General features: G+C 46.3%; 1 protein-coding gene across 5 annotated transcripts in view; it reads left to right on the top strand.

The window, feature by feature from the left end:
* foxp4 (forkhead box P4) overlaps positions 1–17,091 on the top strand; it is an 89,263-nt gene that overhangs the window by 26,667 nt on the left and 45,505 nt on the right. For all 5 annotated transcript variants that reach the window (XM_076755409.1, XM_076755377.1, XM_076755400.1 and 2 more), the window contains exon 2: positions 6,962–7,141. In XM_076755409.1, the coding sequence (XP_076611524.1) occupies positions 6,971–7,141 (171 nt within the window). In that variant the 5' untranslated portion in view covers positions 6,962–6,970. The remainder of the gene's footprint in view (positions 1–6,961; positions 7,142–17,091) is intronic.

The following is a 17,091-nucleotide window of genomic DNA, read 5'->3' as shown; positions in this document are numbered from 1 at the left end:
TGACGGTCACGTGGCCCTGCGCAGACATGCACACATTTCCAGTCTTGTCCCCCATGTCAACCTGTTTTTTGGTACATGGTGCACTGAGGGTCAAACAGATCAAATTCACCACATCTGTTGCACAAATACAAGAATTAAATCTCCGTGTGCTTCAGCCTCAGTTTACTCATCTGTTTCACCTTCATGTCATTTGTCCATTTCCCCACTGACACCTTTTCATCTGTCTCTCTTAAAATCTTTATTCTTCTCCCTTTCTCTCTCTCTCCTCCCTGTCTCCCTCCTCCTCCCTTCCTCCCCCCTCACAGTGAAGGTCATTCTAATAAAGAGCTCTCGTAGGACAGAGCTGCTAATTGCTCCGCGGCGCTCTAGCTGGTTTCAGATCCAAATAAAGGCACATCACCTTTTTTTTTTTTTTTCCAAGCTTCTTTCCTTCTTGCCCTCCATTCCTCCACCTCCCCTCTTCACCTCTGTTCCACCATGTTAAATACAATCTGAGTATTAGCTGTGTGGACTGTCATAACCTGACCTCAGCCTCCGTTACCTCTCAGGACAGAGGGGAGATGAAGGGGAAAGCGGGGATTTTTCATCCTCATGATCACAGGATGATTTCCAACTGGCACACGGGCACACGCACACACACAAACGCGAGCTTTACCTCTTTAGGAATGTACAACCCGTGATTTTAGGCTCAGATAAATGAGGTGTGCATGAAGTCCGCTCCTTCTACAAATATTTGTGTGTGCGGTGTGTGTGTGTGTGTGTATCTTTGTGTCTGTCTTCAGTATTTTCGAACAGACAGCAGTCTGCAAGCTGGTAAATCACTTACTGCACTCTAAAGGAAGGGTCGAGGTGAAGGCAGGAGTGTATGTTTGCCCCGGTCATACACACATACGGAGCGATCTCATCGGTGCGGAATGTGCTGTGTGTTTACCTATGGCTCCAGAACCCACCTGACCGAGGGAGGCTAATCTTTATGGGCTCTGTAAACAGGGACTTTGTCTTCAGAGAACTGCAGGCGGGCAAGCAGACACACAATTCACACATGGACGCGCACACAGACATACATGCCAGAGAGGAGAGGAAAGAACGTATATGGCAGGTTTCATACTGTACAGGCGATACACAGAAAAGCACACGTGCAGAGGCTGCATGCACACGCAAATTCTCGCTTGGATACTCAGACGAAGTGAACGCCATATGGCAGACAGTCCTGCAGAAGTATAGAAGAATTCCCCATGTTTATATAGCAGGGGATTTTCTTATCATCTGCACTCTTAGACCCTCTCTTCTTCTCTCCACTCCCCCAACAACAGCACTGGCTTCTTCATTAGCCAGCTGCACAGCATGCTGGAGGTCAGACGATAGGCCAGTGCTGCTAGCCTCTCTCTCTCCGGGTTGACGATGCGCTTTGAAGCCAGCCAGCCAGCCAGTAGTAGATATTGGCCCACATCTTACTGACTATCTGTCTGTGGGATAATGGAGTTCACCTGTTAGCACTGGAGCGGGGCCAGGGCAGCCGCAGACATCTAGCATTAGCCCTTTGCTGTTAGCCAACCTGTTAGCGCTGGCTGCCAGCCAGAGTAGCCTGGAGCGGTGCTGTTAGCTGCTAGCTTCAGCTCTGTGTGGAAGACTACCTGGCTGCTCTGGTCTGGTATCCTGCTGCAAATCTGGCTAGCATGTAGCAATGGCCAGCTGCTGAGGAAACAACCAAACTTGGACAGGGAAGTGATGGAAAAAGAATTTGTGCAGTATGTTTTTTATGTGCGTGCTCACTCGTGTGAGAATATGTGTGTTATTTCTTCAGCTTTCCTCTGACCTCATTCTCTTTTTATTGAAGCTAATACACGTCAGCTCAGAAATGCCACGCAGATATCCCTCCTATCCCTCTTCCTCTCCCTCTCCCTTCTGTCATTCTTCTGGAGTCCGGAGAGTAAAGAAGATGTCTGAAACATATAGATGTACAGAGCGGGGCTGTCGTTGTTGACTACATTTGTGTGTTTCAAGCTTAGATTACACGATTTTAACACATTTATGAAAGAGCCGTAATTTCAAATGTACTGAGATTCAATAAAATGCATCACTTTTCTCAACCATTTACTGACAAAATGTGAAAAGCATTCAAAGGGAGTAAAAAAATGTGTTTCTCATATAGGCAATTGAAAAAAACTGAAAGGAAAAAATAGCAAGAGAAAGCTTCACCTTGTACAGCGGCTGAATTGCAGTGACGCAGTGGTGCAGATTTGCTTTAAAACACGCACAAACTGTCAGTTATTCATTTGCATTGAGGGTGATGTTGTTCTTTGAATCAACATGTCTTCTCATGCGCAAGAGAGCCTAGTTAGTTAAATATTTAAATATCTGCTTGCAGAGAGAGATAAAGAGAAAGGTGCTTAAGTAGCAGGATGTATAGAAAGGTGCAGAGCTGTGGTGGAAACTCTGCCCTGAAACTACGACCGTACACCTTGTCAACACTTTGTCTCTCCAATAGTCACTCCTGCAGTTTCACTACAGGAAGGTTAATAGTACAACCGGTGTTTACTTATCTCTTTTCTTTTGCGCATACATCTCCACTAAGTGCCTCGCTGTACCAGACTTTTTTTTTTTTTATTTCTTTTCACTTTGTTCAGTGTTTCTAGTTGCATCTCTCGCACGTAAACCTAAAGAGTGATTAATGGAGACGGAAGAGCCCAGACCTGATAGATGGGTTTGTTCTTGGGTTTGGGGTTAAAGAAGATTCCCTCGGGGCCACTGTCACGGTTTACTTAGTGGAGGAGTCTTTGCCAGTTTGCAGGGCGAGAGTGAGAACATGGGTGTGTAAGTGTTTACTAAGTTATGATCTGACTATGTGTGTCTGTGTTCATGTTCCGTCACAGAAATAAAATAGCTCAGGCCCTTTGTGATGCTTTTAAGAGACGCATCCTGGAGCTCCCCCACTCGCTCAGTAAATAGGACATTTTGTGGTCACAATGACAGTTCGCGACTGTCAATTATAATTAAATGAAGCCCCTTCGGGTGTAACAGCTAAAGCAAATATTTTGTGAATCCACACAGCCACTCATTGTGAACAGAGGCTCCTCCAAATTCTGTTTCCTGATTACAAAACAGGTTAGAGCTCCAATTCCTCAGATTTGTGTCTGCGGGAAGAGTGTTTCTCTTGCACACAAATATTGATTGAACTATCAAAGATCATAGAAATAACCTATGTGGATTCTATTTCAGGGTGAAAACTTTAATGTTTTCCAGGGTTGAGCCTGCCACTAGTTACCAGGCATAACCAGGGGGAGAAAGACAGCATGCAGCGAGTAGGAGAAAGACGGATAATTCAAGAGTCAGATGAAAGTAGATAGATGATGGAGTGTAGATACTGGTACAGACAATTTTTTTTCCCTTACCCCCCTCCCTCCTTCTCCCTCCTTCTCCCTCCTCTCCCTCCCACCCTTATTCCCTCAGTTCTTTGCCTAATAAGCAGCGTTCCTGCGAGCTGATGCAAGGCGGAGGAAACAGAACAGGCGTTCTGGGACTGCTGGAAATATTCCCACATGAGGCATAACATGATAAAGACTTATTATCTCACTAAGCTGCTGTAAACACAGATGCACACATAAATACACACTGTACACAACCCTCTCTCTCTCTCTCTCTTTCTCTCTCTCCCCCACACACACGCACATTCACAGAAAGTGAAACCGGTCCGGCTTTACGGATCTGACGAGCTGTGACCAGGAGGAATCTGACAGAGCCAATCCCCTCCAACAAAGCCTGAGAGTCAGCAGTTGTGAGCCAGCTCGCTGGGCATTTGGCTCGGCTTGTTTGAACTCCACACACCCAGAGCAGTGGGAAGGAACAGAGCGAGCGTTCTGATGATTATTAGTGCAAAATTTTTTGGGAACATCTGAACAAGCTGACGTGTCGAAACAGGACTCATCCCAGCTCCTCTCCGCTCGTCAATCACACAAGACGCACACACACACACACACACACACACATATGCACCCAGTGTTTGCTGTGAGCTAATCCATTACAGTACAAAGGTAGTTGTCAGCCTCTTAGACAAACACACACGTATACATCAGAGTCATCAGAAACATGTTGAGTCCCATTTCCCCTCTTCTCTTCTCCATCCCAATTAAAAGGCAGAGGAGGCCTTTTATTTCGCTCTCCTCCAAACGCATTCTTTATCTCTCTGATCTGCGCTCCTCCTTCCCTCCCTCGCTCGGTCCCCTCGGGGTAGTGGGAATGTCTCTCCCAACGCGCTCTCAGGTCAGGGGTTCAGGTGGAGGGGGTCTGAGCATGTAGAGAAAGCGAGAAAGAGACACACAGATAGAGTGAGTAGCGGGTTGAGGCAGGCCTCTGCACGGGCAGCTCCTCTTCGCTGCCAGAAACACTTAAACTTAAAGCAGTGTACGTGTGTGTGTGTGTGTGTATCATAGCCCTAATCAGAGACTTCAGGGTAGATTTATGCCCCTGCCTTTTTCCCGACCTCCATTACACCAGCTTATATACACCCATTACAGGATATGACAGAGTACACACCCTTTAGACGAGCATACCACACCGCCTGTGTGTCTGTGTGTGTGAAAGAGAGGGCATTCGCTCCCATCTTTACACACTCCCCACTTTCCCATTAGGTCCTTGTCCACCTGCGAGCTCTATCTCTCTGTCTGTCTTTATCTCTCTTCCCCTCATTGCTAATAAGGTCAATGAGGAAGAGTAAGAAGCAGATGGGTGTACAGTACATTACAGTCCAGCGCAGTATAGTGTGGGCTAGATAGCAGGCCGGTGATTCATGCTTAGTGAGACGTGTGATGATGTGAGGAGTTTCTACTGCGCTGCAAAGTCATTGGAGTGTGCGGCGGGATCTGTTGATCACTCTGCACGATGCTTTGCTTCATAATATTACCTCAGGGAGCAGTTTGACCTAGCAGGGGGTCTGGACGGAGGCGGGAGGAGATGGAAGGAAGGATGAAGAGAGGAGAAAGTGCTGGGAAGAGGAATGAGGTTGGAGATTAAGCGACTAGCTTTAAATGTCACAATAACGCTCGACTTCTCAGTCTTAACTTCACAGGCGGATGGGTGCCAGGAGGGAGACAGAAGAGGGTCAATGGGGAGGAAAAAAACTGCAGAGTGATTTGTGGTTTTCAGACAGGCGGCTTGTTAGGCGAGAAGTCTGGTGAAGTCTGTCCATAAGCAGCCTGTGCTTTTAAACATTTACTTCACCCAAATAATAAGAAAACACAATTGACAAAACAAGTTCTACTCAGCTGTCAAGGTCAAGAATGTTTCAGTCTCTTTTAACCCTCAGTGGTATCAAGCTATACAAAAAATTTTTTTGTTTTATGTGCCCAGGCCTTGAGAAATCCACCTCTTAAACATTCTAATACAATGATGGTGAATGGAATTTTGTTTGTGCAGCTCAAAGCTTTGAAAAATGACATTTGAACCACTAAACAGTATTGTGTCTTTCCATAGTAAAAATGTCCATATTTCTTGGCATACGCCTCGCCGACTTCAGACAAAGTATGAAAAGACAGTTTGCTGTAGATTTTTTAAATTCTATTCACTTCCATTGTATTCAGGCAACGGCAGACAAATCAGACAAGAAAACCTTGAAAATTATAGCCAAACTATCTGCATGGCTAGATACCGTTCGTTATGTTTTGAGGGATTTGGGTGGAATGACCCTTTATATAGCGTGCACATACACACACACACACACACACACACACACACACGGACGCACACACAGACGTGCTCAGGTCCCCGTCCCTCAGCAAGCATCTGGCAGCATTCCATTAACAGAGCCACCAGCACTCTCTCACACCCTCACCTGCTGTCAGAGTCTCGGAGAAAAACACACACACACACACACACACACACACACACACACACACACACACAGAGGTTCACCTGCTCTTGCCTCAGAGGAAAAGAAAAGTTAGATTCTCTCATCAAATGCCTTTTATTGTTTCCCCAGAAGGCATGGGTTGTACGCCTCTGAAAAACGCCTGCATACACACACACACACACACACACACACACACATACACACGCAGCAGCACAGAGACAGCGGGTACAATGCCTCGATGGCGTTTTGTGTACCCACCCTGGGTTGCTGGAATAAAAGCATTAGAACTTTCCCCTTAAAAACTATATGCGCTCCCGTGTGTTAATTTCTAAAACTGGATGAGGCAGAAAGACGAGATTGAGCTTGTCATTAGGAGTTCACAGCCTGCGTGCTTGTATGAAGGTTTGTTTTGTTTTGTGCTCGCTGCCTTGTGTGTGTTCTGCACACGTACGAGTGTGTGTGTATCTGTGCCTCCTCTCTCCCACGCTCAGGCTCCTAACGATGGCAAATGCGCCTGTGTGTTTGCGAGGCGTTGTTTCTCAAAAACAACAACACATCCAGGAACGGCTCGTTTTGTCAGGTTTTGTGGAAGGAACACGCTCTAATTAGAGAGGCCCTATGAAGGTGCATCAAACAGATCGTTGTCAAAGACCAACCTGCTCATGGCTCTCACACAGCGCACACATGCCACCTCTGATTATTGGAGAAATGTCTGTGTTATTTAACTATATAGCAGAGTATTAACAGCCTTGTCAGTTTAGATTTGCTGCACGTCTGATCCTAATCCATGCGTACGCTCCTAGACACACATTTACATGACAGACAAAAAAAAAGTGTCTGCTTCAGGTGTTGCTTTGTGGCTACTTGGGCATGTTTGTGTGCATGTGCTTCATGACCAAAAGCTCTTTTCTCAAAGTACACGTGCACACACACACACACACACACACACACACTTACATGCACATAAACGCGCAGTTCCCCTCTCTATCTCTGCGTGTGTTTACTTTAGTTTTGTGCCTTGTTTGTTCACTCAGATGGGAGCAGGCTTTCTGCTCAAACTGCCCTGGTCACTTTTGTTCAATCTCTGTGTTGTCTTGTCCCACCCCTCACTCTCAGGTGCCAGTGATGATGGTGGAATCAGCCTCTGAGACCATTCGAACGACGCCGTCCAACCAGAACGGAGTCAGCAGCCTCAGCAGCCAATCAGATGGAGGGGGAGGTAGAGAGGGCGGGTCAAACGGAGACACCAACGGAGAGATCAGCCCGGTCGACTTACTGCACCTGCAACAGCAGCAGGTGTGTGTATGTATGCATGTGTGTGTGTGCGTCTGGACCTGTGTGTGATTGACATCGTGTTTACAGATCTACTTATACGTGCTTGTGAGACTTGTTTTGCAACATCTCCTACTTGTGCAACCCGTGTGTGTATGTACAGTACATTGTCTAGAACAGCATGTACACACCAGGGCGTTACATAATGTACAGATGTGACAACACGCAGTCGACCACACTCTGGTAATTGTCAGCCGTGCTTGTGCGAATGGTGAAAAGCTCTGACAGGTTGGCTCGTCAGTGCTTTAATTATCCACCGTTCATAACGTGCCAACTAATTCCACTGGGACAAAGTTCACCATAATAATTCATACACACAAGGTTCCCACTGATATATTATTACACATTACTGGCTGGGAAAAAATTAGTAGGCATACCTGCCGTTTAAGCTCTGCCTCGGTGAGAGAGAGGCCATTTTGTCCTGTCCGTTGTCGGGGTCAGACATACGCTCACACACTCGCACAATGGCATGCAAACACACATGAGATATAGGACGCTCAAGGAGTGTGTGCGTGGGAGAGTCTGTTTTATATTTTCTGTGATCCATGAAGTGGTGTTTGTGTGTGTTTGACACGTCAGCGTGCAGTGTCTGTAGTTATGCTATTTATCTTGCCTCCTGTGCGTCAGTCCCCCCTCCATACACACGCTCGTGCCTTCACACACACACAAGGACAGACAGACACACACACACGCACGCACGCACGCACACACACACACACACACACACACACACACACACACACACACTGGCCACTGTGTCAAATGGAATTTCCAAACTTCCCGGAACTTCTTGGATGAAATTCTACATTTTTATTTCTCATTCTCCCCAAAAATCCACATAGTTCTTTCCTGATTACTCTCTGAAGGACCCAGGACTCCACACGCACGCACGCACGCACACACACACACACACACACACACACACACACACACACATTTTAAAGCATTTTTAAATGTTTTTTCACCCAGAGGTCTCTACATTAGTCATTCATCCATAACTGCACAAGAATGTCTGCTGGGTGTTGTCATCTAATGATGGAAACTGACTGGTTCATGTTTTTCAGCCATTGATGTGGCATTTGTTGCAATTGATGAAGAGATTAGGAGAGAAGAAATTGCCCTATTTATGTACTGGCTGTACAAGCATGTAGTCAATATTTATAACTCTATAACGCTCTCATTCTGTGTGTGTGTGTGTGTGTGTGTGTGTGTGTGTGTGTGTGTGTGTGTGTGTGTTGTGTCTGCTCCATCACAGAGGGTTAGTGTGGGTTCTGGGCCCTCTGACACCAGCTGAGTTACTAGTCGAGGAAACCCAGGGGGGAAAAATCAGGGTTTCCTCCCTGCTGCTAAAATTATTCCCCCTAATTCTAATGATGGAGCCTTAGGTGAATGAAGAACACTCAAGGCCCTTCACTCCTGTCCTGCTCTCCCTCCTCCTTCCTCTGACTGCATCCTCACCCTGCTTCCTCAGCAACCTTCATCCGAGGACACACACACACACACACACACACACACACACACACACACACACACAGCCATGCACAAATGCACATACATAAACACCAAACCTGTAGCTCATACAAAGCAGGTCTTTATTCTCTCGGACGTGTCTCTGCTCTCTATGTTTTTGCACCTGTGTGTGTGTATATGTGTGTGTGCACGCTGGTATTTCCTCTCTTGAGCGGGTTACCAACCACAAACATACCTCCCTCTCTCTTTCCATCTTTTTCTCTTCCTCTCTCCCCTGTACTTCTTTTTCCCTCTATCCGCTGTGGGCCATGAAAGACAAGCACAACCTTTCCTCCAGATCCCAACCCTCACCTCACAAAAACTGTTACATCCACATACCGTACAACAGGCAGTGGTAAATACAAAGTCATTTATTGTACACAGTCTCTATTTCGAGCTTTCTGTTCAAATCTGCACATAATGAAACGATTTGAGTTGTCATGAGGCAGAGGTGTGTCTTTCCTGTACTATGGATATTTTTCTGTAACTCAGCCACTGTTATGCTTTCTGCCACTGCAGCCTCTTGCTAGTTTAAGGCTGTTTTACTGGCCAGTTGGGTGGAAAGTAAGCATATGATATGAAGATAAAGTGGTCAATGTTCAGAAAACTCCAAATTTTCTTCTTTCTTTTCATCTTTATTTTGTCTTCTTTTTTTTTACTCCCTCTCTCTATATGTCTGTGAGTGTGTGTGTGTGTTCGCCCTTGTCATCTCTGCTCAGTATTACCAGTCCTTCGGTTGCCGTCACACATCTCTCTACCCCCCGCCCCACCTCTGCCTCACCCCCTCCTCACCCCGTGGATAAGATGGGAGTTCTGTGCCAGTGAGCACTCCAGAGTGGCTGCACTGATATCACAACCAGCTGATTCTTCTTTATTCATCTCTTTCATTTCTCACCTTTTCTTCTCCCCTCATTCATTCTCCATTTAAATAAAAGAAAGTGAAACCTAAGAACAAAAAAAAATCTACTTTTATTTATGGGAAATTCAAGGCCTCGAAAAAGCATTGAAATATGCTCAGTGAGGAGGTTGTGTTGTGTGTCCAGTTTCAAACTAATACAGAACAGGGTTCATAACAGAGTATGCGACTTATTTTCTCTCATCCTGACCATTTCAATCAGAGAGCAGACCAGTTTTGGCTATTTTGAAATTAGTCTTAGCTCACATGTCAGATAAAATTTTAAATTCTCTCACACTCACACATTTCCTTTTCTGAAATCCGCAAATACATCTCTCTGTCCACAAGATCTTTAACTTTTTTGGTCCCTTGTTCCATCACACTACTCGATTTAATCCAGTTTTGGTGTAGTGGTGCTGGATGGCCATAGAGGCTGTATTTTTAGCTTGTGCCCACCACTCACAACCTCAATATTACCTGATACAGACAGCACCTATACTGACACTGGTTACCTGACAACATTGTATAAGAACCTGCTCCCATGCTTCAACCTGAAAGTCTTGTATATACTTCCTCCTCCTCCTCCTCCTCCTCCTCGTCCTCGTCCTCTTGTTCCTCTCTCCTCCACGCTTGAGTCTCTCACCTGAAGGTGTAGCGCAGACTAGTGTTGGTGCTTAAACACCAGTGCCAGTGTGCACTGGAGCAGAAAAGACACACACACAGAACTCCTGACAGCATGGTGTTGTCAGAACACAAAGCCGTCTTTTCCGAGGGCCCCTTGGGAACCTGAGCGAAATCACAGCCATCTCCAGCCGTCAAACCCCTCCACTGGCCTCTCTCTGTCTTCTATCTGTCTCTCGGTGTGTCCGTCTTTCTCAGATTCTGTCCTCTGCTCTCGAAATGTTTTGGTTTTTCTCACAGACTGACAAACAGACAGATAAAAGAGGGTCACAGGTAGATGCTGTAGATGGTCTGGATGATGGGACATACAGCCAGAGAGAACTGAGGTAAAAGGAGGGGCAAAGAGGCAGCACATTGGGGGTGGGGGGGGTGGGGGGCATTGGTGGGGTGGAGAGGAGGAATACAGGGATGAGGGAGGGGTGTAATGCTGAGACGTGTCAGAAAAGGGCGCCTGGGCCTCCCTGTGGAATGTGGCCTGTCTGCCTCCCCAGAAAGAACAGAGCAGGAGAGAGCGAAGAGAGAGGGAAGAGAGGGAAGAGGGGGCGAAGACCAGTTCTGCCCCATCATCGAGCAGGGAGGAAGGGAAAACAAAGAGCGGAGTTACAGGGCGAGAGGAAGGAGAGGTGGAAAAGTGAGAGTGCAGTGGAGAGTGTGTGGCACTCAGTTGAGGTGCCGGCCACGGGTGTAGACATGAAATGATGCATAGCAGAGGAGAAATGTAAGCAGGATAAATCCTAACAAACCTCAAAGTTTGTGTGTGTGTGTGTGTGTGTGTGTGTGTGTGTGTGGCTGGGTGGAGGGTGCTCTGACGAGAACCAGGTGTCTTCAGTTCTTTCCTTTTCTTTACGTCTCCCCCCCCTCCTTTTTTTTTTGCAGATGTGAGTCCACACTTTGAGCACCGTCACTTCCCCTCTCTCCCCTCTATTCTCACCCATTTCTCTCTCCTCTTTTTCCCTTTTGACTCGCCATCAATTAATGGCCTCTGGTGTTCCAGCAGCTACAGTAGTCGTGGCTGGTGATGACGGCAAGAGAAGAGGGGAAAGTAGGAGGGAGAGAAAAGACGGAGAGATGGTGACAAAAAGGTGCCGTTTCCTCTTAGGAGTGCCACTCATCGGCCGGCTTCGGCAGCCAGGGAGAGCTTTTTTTCCTCTTCCTCTCTGTCTTTTTCTCTCTCTCTTGCCCTTAACTTGATCTTACGTACGTGCAAATAGAAAGTGAGAGGCAGATTGTAGCGGTCTCCCCTCCCCAAGGGTTTAAAAGACACGTTGGTCGAGAAAAAGGCAGTTTCAGAAATTGGTTTGGAGCTTCGATCCCCGCTCCCATTTGTCATAATCTATTTTTTCCTCAATGCTTTCCCCTTTTTCCCTCTCTCGTATACACACACAGGCAGTTACGCACATGCACAGAGCTGATGTGAGTTAATGAAGGGTGTAATTAAGGAGCCACAGTGATGACTGGAGATCAGGGGGAACCGATACAGATCTCAGATATACACAAACACTGATGAAAGATAGCCGTTCAGAGTGTGTGCGCATGTGCAGGAGTGTGCGTTTGGGCTTGATGCCGGGGGTGCTTTTGCGGACAGATGTATGAGAGTGGTGTTGTGTGTTAACGGACGTTGAGAGACGCTGGATGATTCAGATAACGTATGGCTTCCTGTTAGATTGGCTAGACTCTGTAATCACGGCCTGGATGGATGGAGGTTGGGGAGGTTTGGAGACACATGCGGCTCTCCAGCTTTGGCTGCTTGGCTTTCGCTAAATTATGGGAGGTGAATGTTGGTCATTGGGACAGTTATGTCCCGTTTGACCTCCAGCTCTCCACTAGGGTTCACTTTCAGGTCAGGAGTGCAGGCGAGGCAGAGGTGACGGGCTGGATAGAGAAGAGGATGAGGAGGTGAAGAAGAAATACGTTTTCTCATTTGTTAGCACAGTGGGATTTAATTTCATCACATTATGCTCCCGCTTTGTGCATCTGCCTGACAGAGTGCATCCCATGTGTGTCTGCGTGTGTCACTTTCCTGTCTGTATGTCCCGTCTGCATGCGTAACCTGTGTGCGTGTGTGTGTGTGTGTGTGTGTGTGCCTGTCCGTCGTGTGTGCGGGCCAGTAAATCAGTCCCAGGCCTCTCTCTGAGTGCTGTCACCTCCTAAAAGCTTTCCCTCGGTCTGGGCCAGGCCTTCCTCTTTATGTTTGAGGTCAGTATAGTTCACAGGTCACCAGAGGTCATGCTGAGACAGAGGAGGGGCAAGTTGGGTTGCCTAGCATCGCAGAACACCCACTGCTGTAACAGCGGTGATACAAAGAGACCTATAGAACGCCGACTTCCTCCAGGAGTCCTAAAAGCACCAGCAGCTCCCTTTATCTGTCGTCTTTGACTTTTTTCTAAACGCTGTCGAACTCTGCGTATGAATCTGCTTCAGTTGATCGATAAAGACGACGACATGGTACTACGTGCTGAATATTTACATTTATTCATCCATTCATTCTTTATACTGCTGTTTCTGTTCATGGTTTGGGGGGATTTGAGACATGCACACATTTTATCACATACACTTTTGCATGACTGATTGTAAACATATGCACACACCTGCACACAATGCCACAAACACACCTGCAGATCCCTTGGCGATTAATGCATTTCACATGATTCCCCTTCCTCATATTTCTCATTCAGTGATTTTTTCACACATTGCGACCTAATTCTGAGATGTTGTATTTATGAGCGGCCATAAAATTTCTTTACTGCTTTTTCCAGCCAGGCCATTGACTGTTGGAGAAGAGTTTGAGAGCAGATTTTTGTTTAGTCGTTTCACTTCCTTTTGTATTTCTCTGCTCTGTGACCTCCATGTACACTTTCACTCTCGAATCACAGAGCATTGTTCTTGAGGGCCTGTCGTGGTTTGACAAGTTTCTGAAACCACAGCTAATAATTTTCACACTGATGTGACTGAAATTTTCTGCTTAATGATTAAGTTTATTGTCAAAGGCGATCCAAGGAAACATGCTACAAGGCTACCAGTGTTGTGGATAAAGAGTAGACGGACAGTAGACATGGTCCACCAGGCCAGCTCAGCTCAGCCAGCATGGATGCAGTCACGGTTGGTTGACCCAACCAGCCAAGAGGCTCAGAGACAAGAATAGACAAGATAGCAACAGAAGAAGGATGTGTGTGTGTGTGCGTGTGTGTGTGTGTGTGTGTGTGTGTGTGTGTGTGTGTGCGCGTGTGTGTGTGTGTGTGTTTGTCCTGTCTCTGTTGTGGAGACTGAGTTATACACACATCTCTGGGCACCTGAAGGGGTTAGGTTGGGTTTGGTTGCCATGGGAGTGTTTGGAAGCACTTACACCGGGCAGGCCGAGCTGCACTGTGAGGTAAATAACACACACAGACACGCATACACACATACACACGTGTGCACGCTCACACACGAACGGGGTCGGACGCTCTTCATGGAGAAGTTTCTGTTTTCTGAGGGAGGAAAAAAATCGATTGTTGACTCTCGCTCTTCAGAAGGTACCGCCATGATGACTGAAGCCTTTTTAAGAGGTCGCAGGTCGGCGAACGTAGCCGCATGACCTCATTACTACCGCTCGTCAGTGGCACTGGGTGTGACTGTGTGCATGCGTGTGTCTGTTCTCGTTGGTCACCATCCACTGCTTTCTGTATCGAAGGACAGCAGCCGTAGTTGGTTTTAATTGATGTGTGCTCAGATGCAGTGTCTCAGACTTCATTAGGGGCGAGGCACTCAAAAAAGAGAGCATTAGTTTACAACCTCCACCCACACAGGTCAGAAAACCCTCATACCTCGGCCCCAGTCCCTTCTCTTTTCTTTTTGAGTCCTTAGTCCCTCATTCCGCGACTCCGGCCTCAAAGAAGGAGACGGACACGGGGAAGGGGAACGAGACAAAGTGAAGAGTAAAGACAAAATGTGCAACGCTTACAAGGCTGCTAGGCAAGTAGTTACCCTGGAAACAGTGGAGAGCCCGGGGTGCACACGGTGAACACACACATATACACACCACGCACACAATGGCTGCAGAGGCCTAAAGTGTTGCTAATTAGCTAGTCTGTGCTGCTTCTTTGTGTGAGCCATTTTAAAGGAGAGATTAGAGTCAACAGGGAGGAGGAGAGGAATGTAGCTCTTCTCTCTCTTTGCTTTCTTCTTGAGCTCTGGGACAGTGTGTGACGGCCTTTTCTTTTTCTTTTTTTTTTTTTTCACCTGACAGCCAGAATGCATTTGTTGTCTTGTCAGTAAAGTTTTCCATCACTGAAAACATTTGAGTACAGTGAAGCTTCATTTGAGACGAGGTACGGTAGCACTTCGGTGAAACCTAAATTGCAGCTTCACTGAAATATTCTGAAATAATAACGTGGGTATTTGTGAAAGCTTGTTCTCCGTCGTCAGCCAACTTTGGAAAGTTAAGATGTCATAAACACTGCACTAAATGTTTGCTCATTCGAGGACAGATTTCCCAAAGAAAACATCTGTTTTACATGATAACATTTGACTCACTATTTTCACTGCTTTATAATTGATATCAGACAAGTTACTCCTAATTTAAAGTGAGAAAAAGGAGAAAACTTGTAATTCCAAATAAGGGGTTTAGTTGATGTGGATGAATTGGTGGTGGTCATTGCTCTTGTTGTTTGTCCAAACGGGCTTAGTTGTAACAGTTGTCTAGCAGCGTCAGCACTCTCCCAAGTCTCTGAAAAATGTCATCGTAGTGATAAAAAAAAATACCCAAATCAGCAAAAATAATATGCCACAAAAGTTTTTAAAGAAGAGAAAATTGTTCCTGGCTTTCAGTCACTTTAAATCACAAAATGTGCCCGTTCACATCTGGTTGGATTGATCCTCATAGTAAATCAAATGGTCCGGCTCGTGCACACACTTGCCCGTTTCCCCTGTTTGGAGCACCCCACCCCTGCTTCTCATTTGGGGAAGTTAAAGATTTTGTGCTTGTTTAGAAGTTCAAGCATACAGCAGCCAGCCTTTGTTGTGCTTGCCCACTTCCGCCGTTTGTATACGTGTGTATGTATGTGTGCACGTGTGTGTGTGTGCGTGTGTGTGTGTGTGTGTGGTAAGGGTGGGTGTGAGGGTGTGTCCATCTCCACAGCCACAACCAGGTGTAAAAACCCTCTGAACCAAAGACATGAAAGAGTTTTATTTGCATCGAAGTGGGCAGGCAGGCTAATACTTTTACAGGCCACTGACTAGGAACGTGTTTTTCTGTTTAACCGATCGGCGTCTGAGTGTGTAGGTCCGTCTTCATGTGCGTATGCGTCTGTGTATGCATGTGCACATGGCAGACAGTCTCTGTTTGTGTATGTATGTGTTTTCCCTCTGTCTCCTGAGCGCAGTCTTGGCAGTGTCTTGCATGTGTTATTAGTTTGATTTTTTTTTTTTTTTGGATATTAATAATAACAGTTAAACGGTTTCCATATGTGAGGCCTGGTTGCCAGGCTAGTGCTATCCTCATCATGGGCTGGCCTCGCACAGTCTCCCCTCTTAGGAGTTGCTCTTGTTGGGCAGGAGAAGCAGCTTAAACTCTGGAGATCACCCAGCTAACACCTAACACCTAAGTGGCCTTGTCTTCCCAGGAGCATGACCAAATTACTTAACTGCCCTACCTTATTCAGGATGAGGGCTAAATATTACAAGGTACACTGTGTGTTTGTGTGTGTGTGTGTGTGTGTGTGTGTGTGTGTTTTCCGCTGTGGGCTGGGTCTGTCTGGAGTGAGACCTTCCTCTCTTGCCAAACGAGCTGTGTTGAAAACCGCAGGGAAACTGCATATGTGTATATAATGTATGACGTGTATTTGTGTGTGTGTGGAAGGAAACTGCTGTAGAGCTATTTGCCATCAATTAGCGGGCTGGACTGAGATGAGGCCAACAATACAGAGGGAGCTGCTTTTATATTCTCAGGAAGGGAGTTCCTCTCTCTTTCTGTCCGTGCTCACCTCATCATTATCTTTAATTGTCTATCTCTCGATGCCCTTTTCCCTTCGCTTAAGAGAGAAAAGCTGACAAAATCTCCGTAGGAAGCAGTGTTTTTGTTTTGTTTTTTTCTCCTCCGTGTGTGTGTGTGTGTGTGTTCAAAATGTGTGTATATGATGATGAATTGTGTCATGATATAAAGCAGCCCTGGGTATTCACTCAGCTCCTTTTTATGACTGTGCGTATACCCCTGTGAATCAATAGAAACATTAGATGAGTTTAGGGACATAGTTGAAGGGGAGAGGTTTTCTCCTTTCACAAAACAGTTTTGAACTGAAGAGAACCATCTGGAAAACGGCAGGGTCCCCGGAGTTTAGAACAGGTCCCTTTTGTGAAAAATAGGATGTGAAAAAAAACCTAAAATCAGCCAGGGTTTTCAAACATTACGGCATATTTTGAAGTTCTTTTGGAGTTTCTGAGTTTTTATTGCGTTGGCTCTTGAACGCGGTCTTTCCTCTCTTTAATGGTCAGTCTGGGCCCAGAGAAGCTTGCTTCAGCCGTTTTAAAACCTCAGCTCTCGAACGGTGCCTTTATATTGCGGAAACATTACATTAAATAGCTGAACGGCATTGCGGCTGGCTGGTGTTTCTGAAGGTGTCCCAGATAGTTCCAGCTCGGCGGCGGCCTAAACAGATTGATGTATTCAGTGCCGTTTAAGCTCAGTTATATTGGTGGACAACTGGTTTGAAGTCCACGTTGCTATGAGCGAAAACAAATGGCCAGGAAAGCTGGTGAAGGGAGGCCGGAAAGACCTGATTAATACCAGAAAAGGAGAAGGAGTACGTGAGGAAGAGTCAGAGGAAAGGGGCGAAGTCTTGGCAGGGCATAGTTT

The sequence above is a fragment of the Chaetodon auriga genome, chromosome 2 (assembly GCF_051107435.1).
Source record: "Chaetodon auriga isolate fChaAug3 chromosome 2, fChaAug3.hap1, whole genome shotgun sequence".
NCBI classification, from domain to species: domain Eukaryota; kingdom Metazoa; phylum Chordata; class Actinopteri; order Chaetodontiformes; family Chaetodontidae; genus Chaetodon; species Chaetodon auriga.
This window is presented reverse-complemented; position numbering and strand designations above follow the sequence as displayed.